The sequence below is a fragment of the Sinocyclocheilus anshuiensis genome, unplaced genomic scaffold (assembly GCF_001515605.1).
Source record: "Sinocyclocheilus anshuiensis isolate Anshui unplaced genomic scaffold, SAMN03320099.WGS_v1.1 scaffold230, whole genome shotgun sequence".
NCBI classification, from domain to species: Eukaryota; Metazoa; Chordata; class Actinopteri; order Cypriniformes; family Cyprinidae; genus Sinocyclocheilus; species Sinocyclocheilus anshuiensis.
In genome coordinates this window covers 1,223,902-1,239,321 of record NW_015546034.1, presented here as the reverse complement: position 1 = coordinate 1,239,321, position 15,420 = coordinate 1,223,902, and the positions used below count along the sequence as shown (strand labels likewise).

Here is a 15,420-nt window from a genome sequence, read left to right as displayed (position 1 = left end):
ATATATATATATATATATATATATATATATATATATTGCTTTATTTCATGGTACTAAAGAGTAAATGTCTTGAGAGAATCTCTTGAAAATGAAAACAAAAGGGTTAATTTTCAATTAGATACCATTTTATACCATTTTATTTTAGTTCAAGCTACTCTGATTTAACTGTAAATACATCTGAAAAGTATAGATTTATTTTTGCCTTTTCTGATCATTAAATCAGAGTATTTGATACTGAGGGGGAAAAAACAGCAGCCACATGATGAAATGCTCTGGAGCTTTCTGGTTCATAAGCCATGAATTCTAATCATTGAGAATTATAGTGAGAAAAGAAAAACGGAGAAAAGCAAATAAAAAGTACTTCTGTAATTGAAGATTAATGCAATAAATATCAGCGTGAAATTGGTGGTTTCAATATCAATATCACTATGAAATTGTGGTTTTGTGTGTGAATGATTGTATTGTGTGTATGCTACAGTATCTATCTTTTTAAAAGAGGCCATCTTCTCTTTCTTTTCCTATGAAGAAATTAAGATATTCTTTTTCATTCTTTTCAGATTATGGATCAATATGTCAAAACGGATGTGAATTGAAGGTTTGTGAACACTGAGGGCCCTATTCGGGCCTGCACGCTAACACCGCAAAGCGCACTTTTTGTCTACTTTTGATTAGTGCTGACTTTAGGCCTACACAATGACTTTTAACTAGACTTAAATGACACTGACATTAATGACCCTATATACCCCTAATGAACTCTCTGCTGTACAGCACTACACATGGCTGCAATTTATAGATACTTTGATGACTTGGCCCCACTGTAGCACACCTGGATCCCACTGAAGGTTTTTTAAGCTAAACAGTAGCCTTATTGTTTTTTTCGTAGACCAGTATTCGGGCCTTAGCGACTCCCTTTATTGTTCCGATTTGTGTATTTAGATTTTGAAAAAGAGTCGGCCGTAACGCAGGCCCTCTCCCTCTCTCAGTGAATAATGAGTAAATTACCCCAAATGCATAGCAGTCCTGTATGTCATAGAGAGCTCTGTTACACTTTAGGAGCACATCACTAAGAGAGCCGACTCATTTTAGTTTTCGATTAGTTCTATTGGTAGTTCTAACTTCCTTTACTATTCACAATGAGCTTCTCAATGCGGAACGGCGCACATCTAATCTGGATAGGCTTGCTGGTTTGTTGCCTTGTCGACATGGGGGCCAGCATGGAGTTCACCGGCGCAGAAGGCCAGTGGGCAAGGTTTCCTATGTGGAACGCCTGCTGTGAAAGCGAAATGAGTTTCAACATGAAGACCAAAAGCGCTCATGGACTTTTAGTGTACTTTGACGACGAGGGATTCTGTGACTTCTTGGAACTGCTCATCCACAACGGCAGACTCAGTTTGCGGTTCTCCATCTTCTGCGCCGAGCCGGCGACGGTGCTCTCCGATACCGCCGTCAACGACAGCCGCTGGCATGCCGTGACCTTGCGCAGGAATTTCAAAAACACTACGTTAGTTGTGGACGAAGAGATCAAGTGGGTGGAGGTTAAGTCAAAAAGGAGGGACATGACGGTCTTCAGCCATTTATTCTTAGGAGGGATACCTCCTGAACTGCGATCTGTAGCATTACGCCTCACATCTTCAGCCATCACAGATCAGGTCCCCTACAAAGGATGGATAACCAATCTGAGGGTGAACAGTTCCGAGCCGCCGCTTATCGGTAGCGAGGGAATCAACAGTGACTTTTGTGAAGACGACCACATTTGCCTGAACGGAGGAGTCTGCAGCATCGTCAACGACGAGCCCACTTGTGACTGCTCCGAAACGGGATTCCAGGGAAAAGACTGCAGTGAAGGTAAGAGGACTGGATTCATCGTCTCCGTTGTTGAGGTGTTGAAATGTCTTTTCAAACACAGCCCTTTCACTTCTTTTTTCGATTTTAACATTGCACTAGTTCCTCAGAGGCAGTGCATGCTACATCATGTCTGTTCCCGGCCTCCACTACAGGCCTAGTACATTACATGATTAGATTACCTCTGATTTCAGTCAGAGAAAGCCGTTGATCTGAAGGAGATCATTTAAATAGGCTTTAGTGCCATCTGTGTCAATTCCGGAGCATCCACGAAAGCCTGTGTTTTTGATAACATGACGTCAGCAGAGGCTTCTCGCTCTCTTTTTTATGCTAAATTAACTTAATATACTCTTGACACTGCACTGGCATTACAATTAAGTCTGAAAATGATGAGTTGAATACATGCACACAAGCCCATGATTGGAGTATGAAGATTTGAATATTATTCTCCCTCCGAATTTAAGGGGTTGGTTGCTCTAATTACGTAATTAGCCAGATGTTTCATAGCGTCACTGTAATGACTTGGCCAAAGTTGCAATTTCAGCATCACAGGAAAAATAATGACATACTCAATACAGCATTCAGCAACCATCACAAAGCATTTATTAATCCAGCTTTACAAGTAAACCTCCACTACTGCACTTACGGAGTTATTTTAATTACAGAAGCGATTAGAACGATTGATGATGTAACTAAATAGGGGGTCTCTGCTTCTATCTTTTGAAAATGGATGGTTGTGCCCATATTACAACGATTCAGATTTTCATATAAAGCCTGTTCCCTTTTGAATATGTATGTTCTGGTTGGTTTCCTAGTTTGACTTACTCCCTTGGTGTCCGATTTCACTGTTTTTATGTTCTTTCCATCTTTTTCTTCATTTTTACAACCGTCTCTGTGGACTGATCTTGATGTTGATGGATATTGTCTGGCTTAGGCCGTAAGCCAAAGAGGCACCATGTTGCCAAGGAAACTACATACCCACTGAGTAAATTTTGCCCTCCTAAAGCACAACAGAGAGACAGTACGTTTCACTGACAAATGTTCAAACTAGAACAGCAGTCGTTTCGTGGTACGGTGTTCGCTGGGCTCTCAGCGAAATGCATCGTCCAGTGGATTTGATGAGATTATGACAAAAGGGCAGGGCCCGCAGATGCTGAGCAGCTTGCTTAAAAGCGAGACGTGCCGCTCTCCAGCCCGTGTGCTGGTAGAAATGCGCATCTTTGCCGGGTGAGTCAGAACAGACCTGCCCACGCAGCTTTGAGTGGCCTCCGTCATGTGCTTTTGGATGACACATAAGGATATGTGGAGATGGTGGAGGCCACGGGACGTGTCGCTCTGAATCATTAGCGTTATTTATTTAACATTGGAGGATCTTGAGGCTAGCGGTGTTAGGCGTTAGAGCTGCCTGCTTTCTTTTTTTCACTTTAGACTGACTTGATGTTTTTATTGGTCTGTTTTTGGTGAAATTTGGTGCGAAGAATATTTAAATAATCTAAAGAACATTTTTGCACTATTAAGAACCTTTTGTGCAATGTAATGATTAAAGGTTGTTTATGGAACCATAGATTCCAATTAAGAACCTTTATTTTTAAGAATGTACGATCCCTCCTTTTTCTGTCTGAAATGTGCAGATGACCTTTCGTTACGTCTTCGGCTGTTTTTGTTATTAGCGCAATGACAAATCTCCAAATGGCACTATGCAGGACAGGACAGCCATTATGAAGGCTTAATTCCTCAAATGAAATAGTCATAGAGCCAACATGCTGTTCATTAAAACAACAGCATCATTTTAAACTCCTCTTAGCCTAAATCTGTCCTTGCTTCGGTTATTAATGCAAATCTGGCCCACGAAGCTCCTGCTGAGGGGAAAGCAGGCCACTTTTTGTCATTTTGTGTGTTGTCAGCTTCATGACCAAGGTGATCTGTCAACTGCCCACCGACCGCCGTTGCCAGTAAAATACCCAGACTCATATTTTACATGGATAAAAAAGGGATAGCTGCATATTAAATGGCTCATTGATGAATGGCTAACTTTTTCATTTAGATATATATATGTGCTGCTCGCGTTATCTCCGTCGTCATGGAAAAATTTGCAGTACCGTGAGAGCATGTGTACGTGTTTGCAGATCTCAGGCAGGAAAGGGTGGTATGTGGATTAAATATGTCCTTACTCTCCGCACGTCCACTCCGTCATTCTCTCGACAGGCAGTTGTGGTAATAACCTTCTTTAGCAAAGCAGGTGTGGGGTTCTCAGCGGGAGAGGCAGTCCGCACCGCAAAGAATAACAGTGCTACGGGTAATGAGATATTTTTGCCCTGCTGGGGTTAGAGAAAGGGCCTTATTTTGTGTTATTATGGTTAATGCTCTTACAAGTCTGAATTAGAAAGCCAAAGGGTCTGCTCTGTATCAGCTTGCAGCCATTGATACCTTATCTTTATGCTCTATTAACTGTATAATGTGCTCCGTCTCCCTGGTTAAAGATGGCTGTAAGGGATCTGCAATTGACGTCCATGCGGTTTCGTATGCTAGGAGACTTTGGTTGGAGAATTGGATTGTGTTGGAGGGCTTGTTTACAACAGCGATTAGATTGTTTCACCTCATCTCTTATCTTTTGTGGTGGAGCTAACGTTGTAAGGGTCGGTCCCTGGCTGTTCGCTGTCATTTAATGATGCAGTCATGTTGTAAATGCATTTTTTACCTCTGCTATTGGACCTATGCAAATTAAGTAGGGTGGTGTAGTGCAGTGTACGCCCATTAACCTCTTGCTAACGAAATAAAGGGCCTGCTTTAATTAGATACATCAGCATATTAATTTTAGTGACTCATTTAATCATGTCACCAGGGGCCTGTTTTGAAGTTGACAAAAGATAGATATTAAAAGGATAGTTCAGCAAAAAAAATAAAAATAAAATCACAATAATTGCCATTTACTTGTCCTTATGTCATTCCAAACCTGTACGACTTTCATTCTTCTGTGAAACACGCACATTTTTTAAAACCGTTTTGTTCCATTTAATGAAAATCAATAGAGGCCAAAAACATTTGGACCTTGTTGATTTTCACAGTATGGACAAAAACGTATTTTATGTTCCAAAAAAACAGTCATACAGGTTTGAGTAAATGATGACCGAATTTTTATTTTAGGTTAACTGTCTCTTTAAGTCAACAGACATTTATATCATCTGTACGTTACAATACCTACAGTATATAAAATAAGCAAATACTAACAAAATAGGCCAAAAACTGGAAATTGATTAATTCACTAGGCCACTTCAGTATAAAATCACTTGACTAATGGACCCGTTGACTTTTGTTGTATGGACAAAACATATTTTGTGTTCCACAGAACCAAAAAAATCATATAGGTTTGATTAAATAATAACAGAGTTTTTATTTTAGGTGAACTGTCCCTTTAAGACATTCTTGAAATCTGTACATTACAGTACATACATAAATTAAGCAAATACTAATAATCCAGATCAAAAACAAGAAATAGATTAATTAAATAAGGCTCACCAGTATAAAAATCTCTTATGGGATTATTGAACCCCATCGACTCACTTTATGGACAAAACTGATTTTGTGCTCCATAGAGCAAAATAGTAATACGGGTTTGAGTAAGTAATGACATAATTTTTATTTTGGGTAAGCTGTCCCTTTAAGCCAAAAGACATTTTTGTAATCTGCACATTACAATACCTAAATAAATTAAGTGAATTCTAACAATGTAGGTCAAAAACAGAAAATGCATTAGGCGCGCCAGTATAAAATCTCTTGATTATTATATACTATTATAATATCTATTGACCCTCCCCGTGTCTTGCAATCGACTTTTACCTTCCTTGATCCGGCAACATCGCTTGATAATCTCGAATGGAGGGGGAGCCCGTGTCAAATACACTGTATATTGAGAATTCCCCTATCAGTGTCGGATGAACCCTTTCCAGATGGACTAAGCTCACTAATCTCTCTGTACTATAGATGACTGCAATATGGAACATGCTGCACATTGCTCCCTGTGGGGGAAATGTTAAACTAGATTTGGTGAAGAGGATTAAACTCCCCATCACTGGCGCAATGACAATACATCAATGACGTAGCGCTATATTTAGAAGCTTTTACAATAAGTACTCTTGTTTTGGGTATATTTACTAGTGGTTTCTGCTTGACTGTCTAATATTTAGTCAAATGTGAATTGGATGCTTCTTTAGGTATCAAATACAGAGGAACCTGTACCGCACATTCACTCCATTCCAACCGGACAGTCATTATCAGCCACAGCCAGTTGTTGACAGCCACATCTTTAGTGACTTTGCCGCTGCGCTATGCGGAGCGTACGCTCGTCATACGATCCCTTTGGGCGAGTTTCACGTGTGTGCGTTTGAGAGTAACATGCTCTGACTTACTGAAAACTGCTTTAAACGAGCATCTGGAACTGCAGTCCTGTTTGTAAAGGGCTGCATGAGTGCGGGCGTCACATCGTGTTTGCCCCCTGCCTGTGCCGGCCCGTGTCGAGTAAGAGCGAGCGTGTGTGCGTGTAGGTCATCCTCAATTTCTATCTCTTATTCTCTGCCAAATTCGGGGCAGTATGCAAGGCCAGCACTTAAAAGAAGCTGTCAGCTCGATGAAAGCCTGCATGTCGCTGGCCCCGTGTGAGCTCTGCAGTGCTAAGGAGAGGCTACATGATCCTGATCTGTCAGTCAGTGAAATGTAAATACAACCGCTGTTCAGTCAGCCGGCCTCGGAGAAGACCAGGCTGTGCGTATGTGTGTGTGTGTGGTGTTCTTCCAAAATGGCTGCTGCTTCCACACACACAAATAGTGTATGTCTACATTTCTTAGATGGGTTGAAGCACAAATTCAATAAAGTGGGTTCTTTAAACTGCTGTAGAGTCAGTGCAGATGCCTAGTTAGTGTTTTGTGATGGTTTAAGCTAATTAAACTGTTTTGTAGCATTATTTTTATCCTTCCGAGCTATTTTTTGTCAGCGGGATGAGTTTGCACATTTGTCAAAGCAAGTAGGGTTTGTCAGTCTCTTCATAAGCTGATAAGAGAGGATAGAAAATCACCTGTCATTTATCACTGCAACACTAACAGCAAAATATTTCTTTGTCATATTTTCTGGCATGGCACGCTTTTCTCTTTTATTTATTTATTTTTTTCTCCTTTTAGTTTGTTTATTCATACATTCATCAGCATTTTTGTTTTCGTGGCAGTAGTGGTGCATGCAATTTGTGTTTGGTCGGGTGGAGGAACCGGCTGCGGTAAGTCCCGGGTCATTATTCTCCTCCTCAAGATGCAAAACATGGAGGTAGGATTGGATGCTTTAACTTTAAGATAGCCAAGTCCATTTTTAGGGAGTCTTGGGTGAGTTGATCCAGAGACTGAAAGTGTCACCAGAAGTAAAAGGTGTGTTGATTGAATGCATGAATGAAGGTAATGTACCCTTTTTGTTTTAGAACAGAAAAGGTCATTTGAAGTTAAATAAATGTAAATTTCAATGTAAACGGGGTAATAACATGACATGCATATGCATATTCAGGTATTGTACATTTCTTTATTACTGACCTGACTGAATGATGTTGTTTTCTCTTAGTAGGTTCATATTGCATCATCTACCGACATTTTTATTTCCGAACACGTGCATGCTTCACATCTAGCCCCGTGTAAATTCCCCTCACACGCAACCATGAACGCCATTCAAAATGATACATTTGAATTCAAAAGATACAAATTGTCTTTCAAAGCCCATCAAAAAACTGGAAATTTTATTAAATCCTGAGGGAAAACAGCATATTTATTTTTGAAGTAAAATCGTAGCTGTAAGGGGTCCCACCATTATTCTCCGTCTTTCCGTTTACTTTTAATTACGATTTGCATGTTTGCGCATGTTCATTGATATACTGTGAAGAGTAAATTTCACCATGTGTTTTATCAGCTTTTGAATGGCTTAATAATGTGTTATCATCATCTCACCATGGAACAACGCTCTTTCAGAGTACTATAGACTCAATGAGATTAGATCTTGACGAGGACAGAAGACACTTAAAGTCAAATAAACCCTCTAGTCTCCACATTTTCCATGGTAATGAATGCTTGTCCTGGGCACAGGATGATAAGACGCATGATAACCACGGTAATCCTCAAGGCTGGGCCACCTTCCAGTCTGCATGCTTCTTAATCAATGTCTCCTGCTCTCTCTTCACGCCTCGGCTGCCCCTCCAGAAGAGGCCTATGTAGGAGGTGGGTAGACATTTTTTTCTTTCCTATTTTCTTTTCATCCGACCCCTGTCCCTACTCATGTACTTCTCTCTGTCTTCATATTTCAACCTGTTCTTTTAGAAATATTCTATATTTCCTATTTTATTTGAATACGGTACACAAACAGTAAGTGGAACTGGTGCACAACACAGGTAAAAGGTATGCAACTTCATTCAGCTTTATAATCGAGAGCACTTCCTTAATTAGAGGTTGTCAGTAAACACATGCTTCACTCAAATTGGAGTGCTCTGCCAAGCAGAAACCAGAGGCTGGAGCGAAATGGACGCCAACCTGTTTAAATTCCATCTAAAGATACAGACAAACTACTGTAACTCCCATTATAAACTTCTAAAACTTCATATAGTGAATACATTTCATGGAATCTGACATACATACACATGAAGTGTTCACTATAATGGAAAATCTGGACAGTCTGACAGGTAAGTTCCATAGACAAATGACAAAATCTTCTATTTCTTACTAACAATTCCAAATGCAGTTTATAGTTATCGTTCTCGATTCATTCTTTTGGAGGTATTACTATATATTTTTGGCTGTGGCTCACAGGAACTTAAACAGACATCCTATGAAAGACGGGTAACTGATTTATCCCAATGTAACCTGTAGGTATTTTGTTATTGCATTGACACATTTTTGTGTGCAACCTAACTTAATTTTGTTAAGATCCAGTCTCTGTATGTGTCATCTTCTTCCTGTGGAAGGTTGACCAGGCGGACGACATGTTTGATGTATGGCGACAGCGAAGTGATATTTTTTTTTCTTTTCTAATCTAGGTTTGTCTCTTTCGAGTGTGACCGATAAAGCATTGCAACCGCTGGGTTGAGGAAATGCTTTTTGAATGTTCCCTCATGCCCACTCTCTCCCTCACCTCTTGACCCCAACCCCCTCCCCCACCCCACACCGCGGGCATCCTCTGTTCAGACGATGCCCGCATGTCAATGTGACAGAAAACCTTCCCATGATCCCGTTCTCTGTGCTGACTGTGCTCTTGTCTTCCCTTAAGGTCTTGCGCACCTGATGATGGGCGACCAAGGTATGGGTTTAATTTCTCACTCACCTTTTTGCCTCCATCAGCCACTCCCTCCTCCATCTCTCTGCCTCTCTCTCTCACTGCCTTGTGCTGAATCCTCCTCATCTCCCTTCACTGCTGGTATGGATTTACTGGGGCTGCTTTCTTTCTGGCTTGGCGCTGAATCAATGGATGGTTTGGTCTTTTCCATTTTTTCCCCACCCTCTCCTCTGTCTCTCCTTCTCTCTCTCTCTCTCTCTGTCATTTTGCTCTAGCTTCCCTTCAACCCATCTCGCCGCTTCTTTTGCTCTTTCGTTTTTCTCTCCGCCATTCTCTCAACAGCCCCGCTATTCCATTGCTGCTTGCCAACTTCATTTTCATATAGAGGGGGAAAAATACTTTCAACTCAGTGGATGATGTGAGTTACAGGGACTTCTCTCAGGGGTTTGTTCACTCTTTGTAAATGTGCTAGTCTGTATTCTCGGGCTTCGAAACTGGAAAGCATTAGCCATCTGTTCGATATTCATGCATTCTCCCTCATCTCTCTCATCGTCATGTTCTGGCATGTATCACGATAGGAAGCTTCCATCTCCTCTTGCCTGCCCTCTTCTCTTTTTGTCCGCAATGCATGGAGTTTCTTCTGAACGTAACCTTTCATTTTTCTGTCTCTGAATCTAACACGCGGTCATGATTCTGACTGTTGCCTCTTTCCTCTCCTTTGTATTTTCCTGTATATCTCTGGACTTTCTCTTCATGGAACCATTATATCAATACCATAGGCAAACGAAAAGGTATATAATGCTTCTTTCATACTATGTAATGATGTAGTTTAACTTGTCTCCATGTATATTCCTGTACCTGTGGCTTTACACATGCATCTGTTTATTTGTGTGTTTGTGATACTGAAGTCACACTGATTTTTCTGTGTCACTCCCTACAAATATGACGAGGGGCTGAAAGGTAGGTGAGATGTCATGGAAATGCGTCATTGTGCGATGCGTCAACAAATGTAACGTAGGGTTAGGAAGAAAAATTGCACATTTGAATTAGTCTGCTACTGTTGTTTAGTTGTATAGAAAATCAATGCACAGAAAATTTAGATGCGTTATTTTTGGCAACATAACATTTATTAATTCCTAAACGCGATTAACCATTTGCCATAATTTACAGTATTACAAAAAAAAATAAAAAAACAGTAATTAGAGAGGTTTATCTCAATTATTTAAAAAAAAATTGCATAAAATATTGACCACACAAAAGAGTTGACGAAGGCATATTTAAAAGCATTCAATATAAATACAAATGTGTTGTCAGATCATCACACAAATATCAGGTAAGAGCACTTCAAGATATTCGGATTTTCATATTCTGCAGGCAGTTATCTCTTTTAGAGCATTCCATACAGCCTGTACGCACCAATGCATATTAATTTAGTAGCACTTTACTGCTCTTTGATATTAAATTACAATTTTTGAAGAGCCCGGTGAGATCCAGCTAAGGTAAGTGGACGGCACCTGGCACTATCACAACTGCAAGCACTCACATCCTGCTCTGGGCTCACAGACCACTGCATGCTGGTATATCCACTGAACTTTAAACACACATAGACTGACGGGGTTATTCACCTTGGTTTGAAATGTGAGGGGTCTGTGATAGGCGAAGCAGGTAGGTGTGCTTTCTGTCTTTCGCGGGTCTCTTTGATTGTGCTCTGTAAGGCATTGACACCCAGGCCATCACACTATCCTGAATGGGCTAATGCCCACAGAAGATGTGGGGGCTTCAGGCTTCTCTTAGCACATTTGAATAAATTTTCAGAGGCATTTATATTTTCTCTCATTCCATTTTCTCATAGAAAATTGGTTTTCATCTGTCTGTAAAATTGAATGAAATGGTGCGTGTGGCGGCTGACCTTGCCAGCAGGGTCACGCTGGCAGTATCAAATGAATTTTGCATTGTGTTATTTTTCTGTGGATATATGTTTGTTTGTGAGGAGCACAGTTGTTATAGAGAAAGGAAATGGAGTGAAATTTGCATTTCTTGTTCATTTATATTCGGTTTACTCTTCTCATAGCATCTTCCTAATTGCACACATTTCGTTACGTGCTTCAGTGAAGTCCTGCAATTAAATTTAAACAATTACAACACAAATTTACTAATAACTGGAGCCTAATTAATTACAAGGCAGCACATAATATAATCAGAGATTCAGGAAAACTTCTGTTTCATCTCATTCCTAATATTGGGATGTTCAGTTGAGCTCTGCACGGCTGAGAATATAAATTACCAGCATGTCTGAAATTTATCACAAGTCAATAAAAATATACATAAGAAATCTCTATTCTTATTACTTTCATGTGCATGTTAAATGGTGAGAAGGCAGTCAAAGAGTGCCAGAACTAAATAACAGAGTAAACCGTTTCAGTTGCAGTTTTAAATTTTAATTAAACTATGACCGAATATGATAACTGAAGTTATGAAAAAAGGTTTTAGTATTAGCTATTCTGTTTCTCCTAAAGGAGTGTTTGAACGTGAGATAAAGTTCTTAAGTGAAAAATAGGAAAAGCGCATCTATCACCCTGCGATTTCACATGCTTGTCGTCTTAGCATTCATAATGAAAGTTTGGGCTGGTTTTCACAAAGAGCCCCACAAGATTTGGAATGTTACAAAAACAGTCCATGCAAAGTTCCTACAGCAGCCTGAAGAGAAATTTAGTTAATAAAACTAAAAGGAAAAAGCTTGATAATTTAAATTTAAGAACAAAACCTAATGTTAAATAACTATTCATTTCTTTGATTAAGGCCATTTGTTACAGTTACATTGTCAAATATAAATTCTCAGGTAAACTAAACTGTACTTAACTGGTTTTATGCAAGTCAAAAATATATACAGTAAGTCTCATCACTAAAACTAATTTTTAAAGGCCAGATCTGGTAGACGTAACTGCATGTATCCTCTTCTTTTACCGGTAGTTTAACTAAGTTTCTCTGTGTTTGTAATCCATATCCCTTTAATATGATACTAGGTCATATGTTTAGAGACCTTTGTAGATCAGGCGTCCTTTGAGCAGTATCCTTGCTTTCAGCATGAATGAACTCTAAGCCGTCACATAGACTTTTTTTATGTTTATATGTGTGCTTCCCGCTGGGAATGCATAAACCCATTTTTACTTGACATTAGCCGGATCGAAGACAAGTGCAAATATCTTATTAAAATAAGTGCCGAACAGCACAGATGAAGTGTGCGTCTGTGAGATTGAGCTTGTCTGCTCTTTGCAGCCGTATTACCGTCATTCTTATGCTAAGTTGCTTTGGGGAGGATAAAAGACGTGCGGTAATACGGGTGGTGCGCAGAAGGCCGGAGGGTCTAATTGCTGTCATTTCACACGGAGAGAGCCTGTGAAGCTGAATTGTTGCTGTAGGCACTGTAAAGCCCGGTTCACAGGTGGGACTACACTGACTCCAAATTAGAATTCTTTAAGTCTAATTGACGTGGCGGCATAAAGAATACCAACAGCTTGGGTATTTATAGTAAATCCTCTGAATTGTAACCTCCTGCACCTGTTTAAATGAGCAATGTTGTGGCAGAAGTGTCAAATGTGTTCTCTTCCTGAAAGGTCTTTGCGCATTAGCTCTTATTTCTGTTGCGAGTGAAATCATCCAGGCAGCTTGTTCCATTTAGCATGTTTAGCTTTTGCTATAATCTAGAAAAATGCTGTGCTAGCTGCTTACAATCGTTTCTGCTTTGCCAAGAAATGCACCTCAGATACTATCACTCACTTGTGTCATTGTCACAGATGACCGTGTGTGATAGGAAGAAGAAAGCCCGCTGTGACGTGTTGATCAATACGTATTTAAAATCCCATTACGCCTGCCGTTGCACATCAGATGCCTCGTTAATGTAATTACAAAAGTGGAACAGCCTCTTAAATTACTACAACCGTACCTTTGCTGACTTGCCACTGTCACATTCATTCATACGCTCTGATGTATTAAAAGAAATGCAGAGAAATGGGGGTGGAAAATGCCACCGGGTGTTTGTTGTGAAAAAACCTCACTAACCTGCTAGCTAAACCACAATGTCAATATTTAGAAATAAATCAATATCTCTACCTCGCAGACACGGGTGATTAAAGATTAAAAGATGGTAATCTACTTTGTTCTTTGGCTTTATGTGAGACTTTGTGTATAGGCTAAAAAAACAAGTACGAACTGACCAACTTTTTATCTTAATTGTAGCGTAAGTCACACAAGGTCACACATTTTGCTTATAAGCACTTCCTGCAATCTAACAGCCGCTCATCCATCACAAATCCCATCACCTTACTCTGTTCTCATTCAGCGCTCTTTGACACAAAACTTCAAATACTTTTTTATAAGGAAGAGAGGCAATGTTTCAGGCATGCTGCCAGTTGGAACTGATGTTGTGTAGCTTGAAGTACCAAAAAAAAGCCAAGAAAGAAAGACATTTTTTTTTCTTTTTTCTGGAGGAAGAGTATGTTGTGTTATTTATGGATTTAATACTGCCTCCAGACTCGCAGTCTTCATATCTACAAGACGCCAGTCCTATGCTAGACCTTATCTTAAATTGGGTGCACATTTCAATCAAACACAGAGTTTCAGTTGGAATCATTTCGGATGATATTTCGCTCAGAAGATATAAATAAATGGGGAAAAGAGCATTAGAACGTCAATGTCAAGTGGCCTAATGTCGTTTTTTTTCCTGTAACAGAAGAGTTTTGTTTGTAGGAATTTCCTCTGCTGATTAGCAGTCATGTAATGATGGAGGGGTCATTCTTTCTCGTTCATTTCTGAAGCACTCTCCACAAATCTTTTCAAACCACTTCAGACTGAAAACAAGACTTGCTTCCAAGCAGAAACAATTGAGATAATACAGGTAAAGTGAGACACTTTCTGACAATTCAGAATTCAAATGTGATCCATATGGCTACATCAATATCTCACTATTTTACTGTATGTAATCTTAAAGCTTCCACTTAAAATAAAAATGTCATTATGATGGACAAAACAAGTTGTATGGCAACAAGACAAAGACTGCAACAATAGTCTTCTGATGTTATTTTAACTAGAGTTGATAATTGAGACGGCATTTGCATTTGTAAGAAAGAAGACAGAGTGTGTCCGTGGTATGATACGGTAGACCCAGCAATGAGCACAATTTAGATGTACATGATAAATAAATAATAATTTTTCTTTCATAGGTGGTAACTCGTGTGCATTTCAGCTACTTCACAATATTTAAGTTGGCTGCCAGTATAAAGGCTCCTCTCGTTACAAAACAACCTATCAAATTGGATATTCAAACAATGGAATGTTGTTTGGTTGCCTTCTTCCAAATATTTAACCAATCATTGTCTTAAGAAACCATTTAAACCAGTTTTTTGGTGTCTCATTAGCACGTCATTAGACACATTTGTGGTTAAGGCAACATGTGAAGGGAAACTATCCAATTTAGCCAAATATATTGATGAAATACAAATTTATGAGGCCATAAAAATGGACACACATAGGTGAGTAGTGGAGGTCGACCGATATGAGTTTTTCACTGGCCGATGTCGATATTTAGAAATCATGGCAGCCGATGGCGATATATGATGCCGATTTTTTTGGCCGATACGTTTGTCCGATTTTCTTTTTTTTCCCCATTCATCTCATAAAAGTGAGTTTGAGCAAATGATTATTGCAGGGTACAAGATAGTAATAGTAGTAGTAGCCCAATTTAGAGTAATTATACATGGCTCAAAACTTAAGCACCTTCTCAAAACAGTTCTGAAGGATGCTTTTTGTTTATGTTTGCTGACAGACACCAGTGTTTCCCACAGACTGAAAATTAATTCTCTGCCAGCAGGAGGTGCTTTAATTTTTTTTGGTAATGGCTGTAATCAAATCAGCGCTGCGAATACAAAGGCTACTTTATCAGGCATTAGCATTACAGGAACACATTTCATGAGGAAAGTTCAGGTGCACGTTATAATCAGCCCAGAAGTTTCATCTGAATTGAATGTGTTTCTACTTTCACATGCAAATGACTTGTTGCACTTATGAATATGAACTCTCCGGCATCAATTCTAGTAGGGTAAAACGTAATTCCGCTTGCGAAACTGTCTGTTTTGCCCTGCCATTAGCTGAAGCTGTGTGTGAACAAGCCGCGGCTGCAGAGTGTGTGAGCTGCTCCGTCTCACGCAGCCTCAGAGGGAGTTCCATCAACAACGCTTAGCTGCCCGCAGGTGCGCCTGCCTATAAATCGGCCTAATTTGCAGCACAATCGGA

The 15,420-nt window shown here is 39.7% G+C and overlaps 1 protein-coding gene across 1 annotated transcript in view; it reads left to right on the top strand.

The window, feature by feature from the left end:
* LOC107698795 (neurexin-1a-like) overlaps positions 1 to 15,420 on the top strand; it is a 205,323-nt gene that overhangs the window by 2,119 nt on the left and 187,784 nt on the right. Inside the window, exons 2-5 of the mRNA XM_016499899.1 lie at positions 558 to 1,845; positions 8,067 to 8,084; positions 9,127 to 9,156; positions 9,912 to 9,923. Coding sequence (XP_016355385.1) covers positions 1,134 to 1,845; positions 8,067 to 8,084; positions 9,127 to 9,156; positions 9,912 to 9,923 — 772 coding nt within the window. The 5' untranslated portion in view covers positions 558 to 1,133. The remainder of the gene's footprint in view (positions 1 to 557; positions 1,846 to 8,066; positions 8,085 to 9,126; positions 9,157 to 9,911; positions 9,924 to 15,420) is intronic.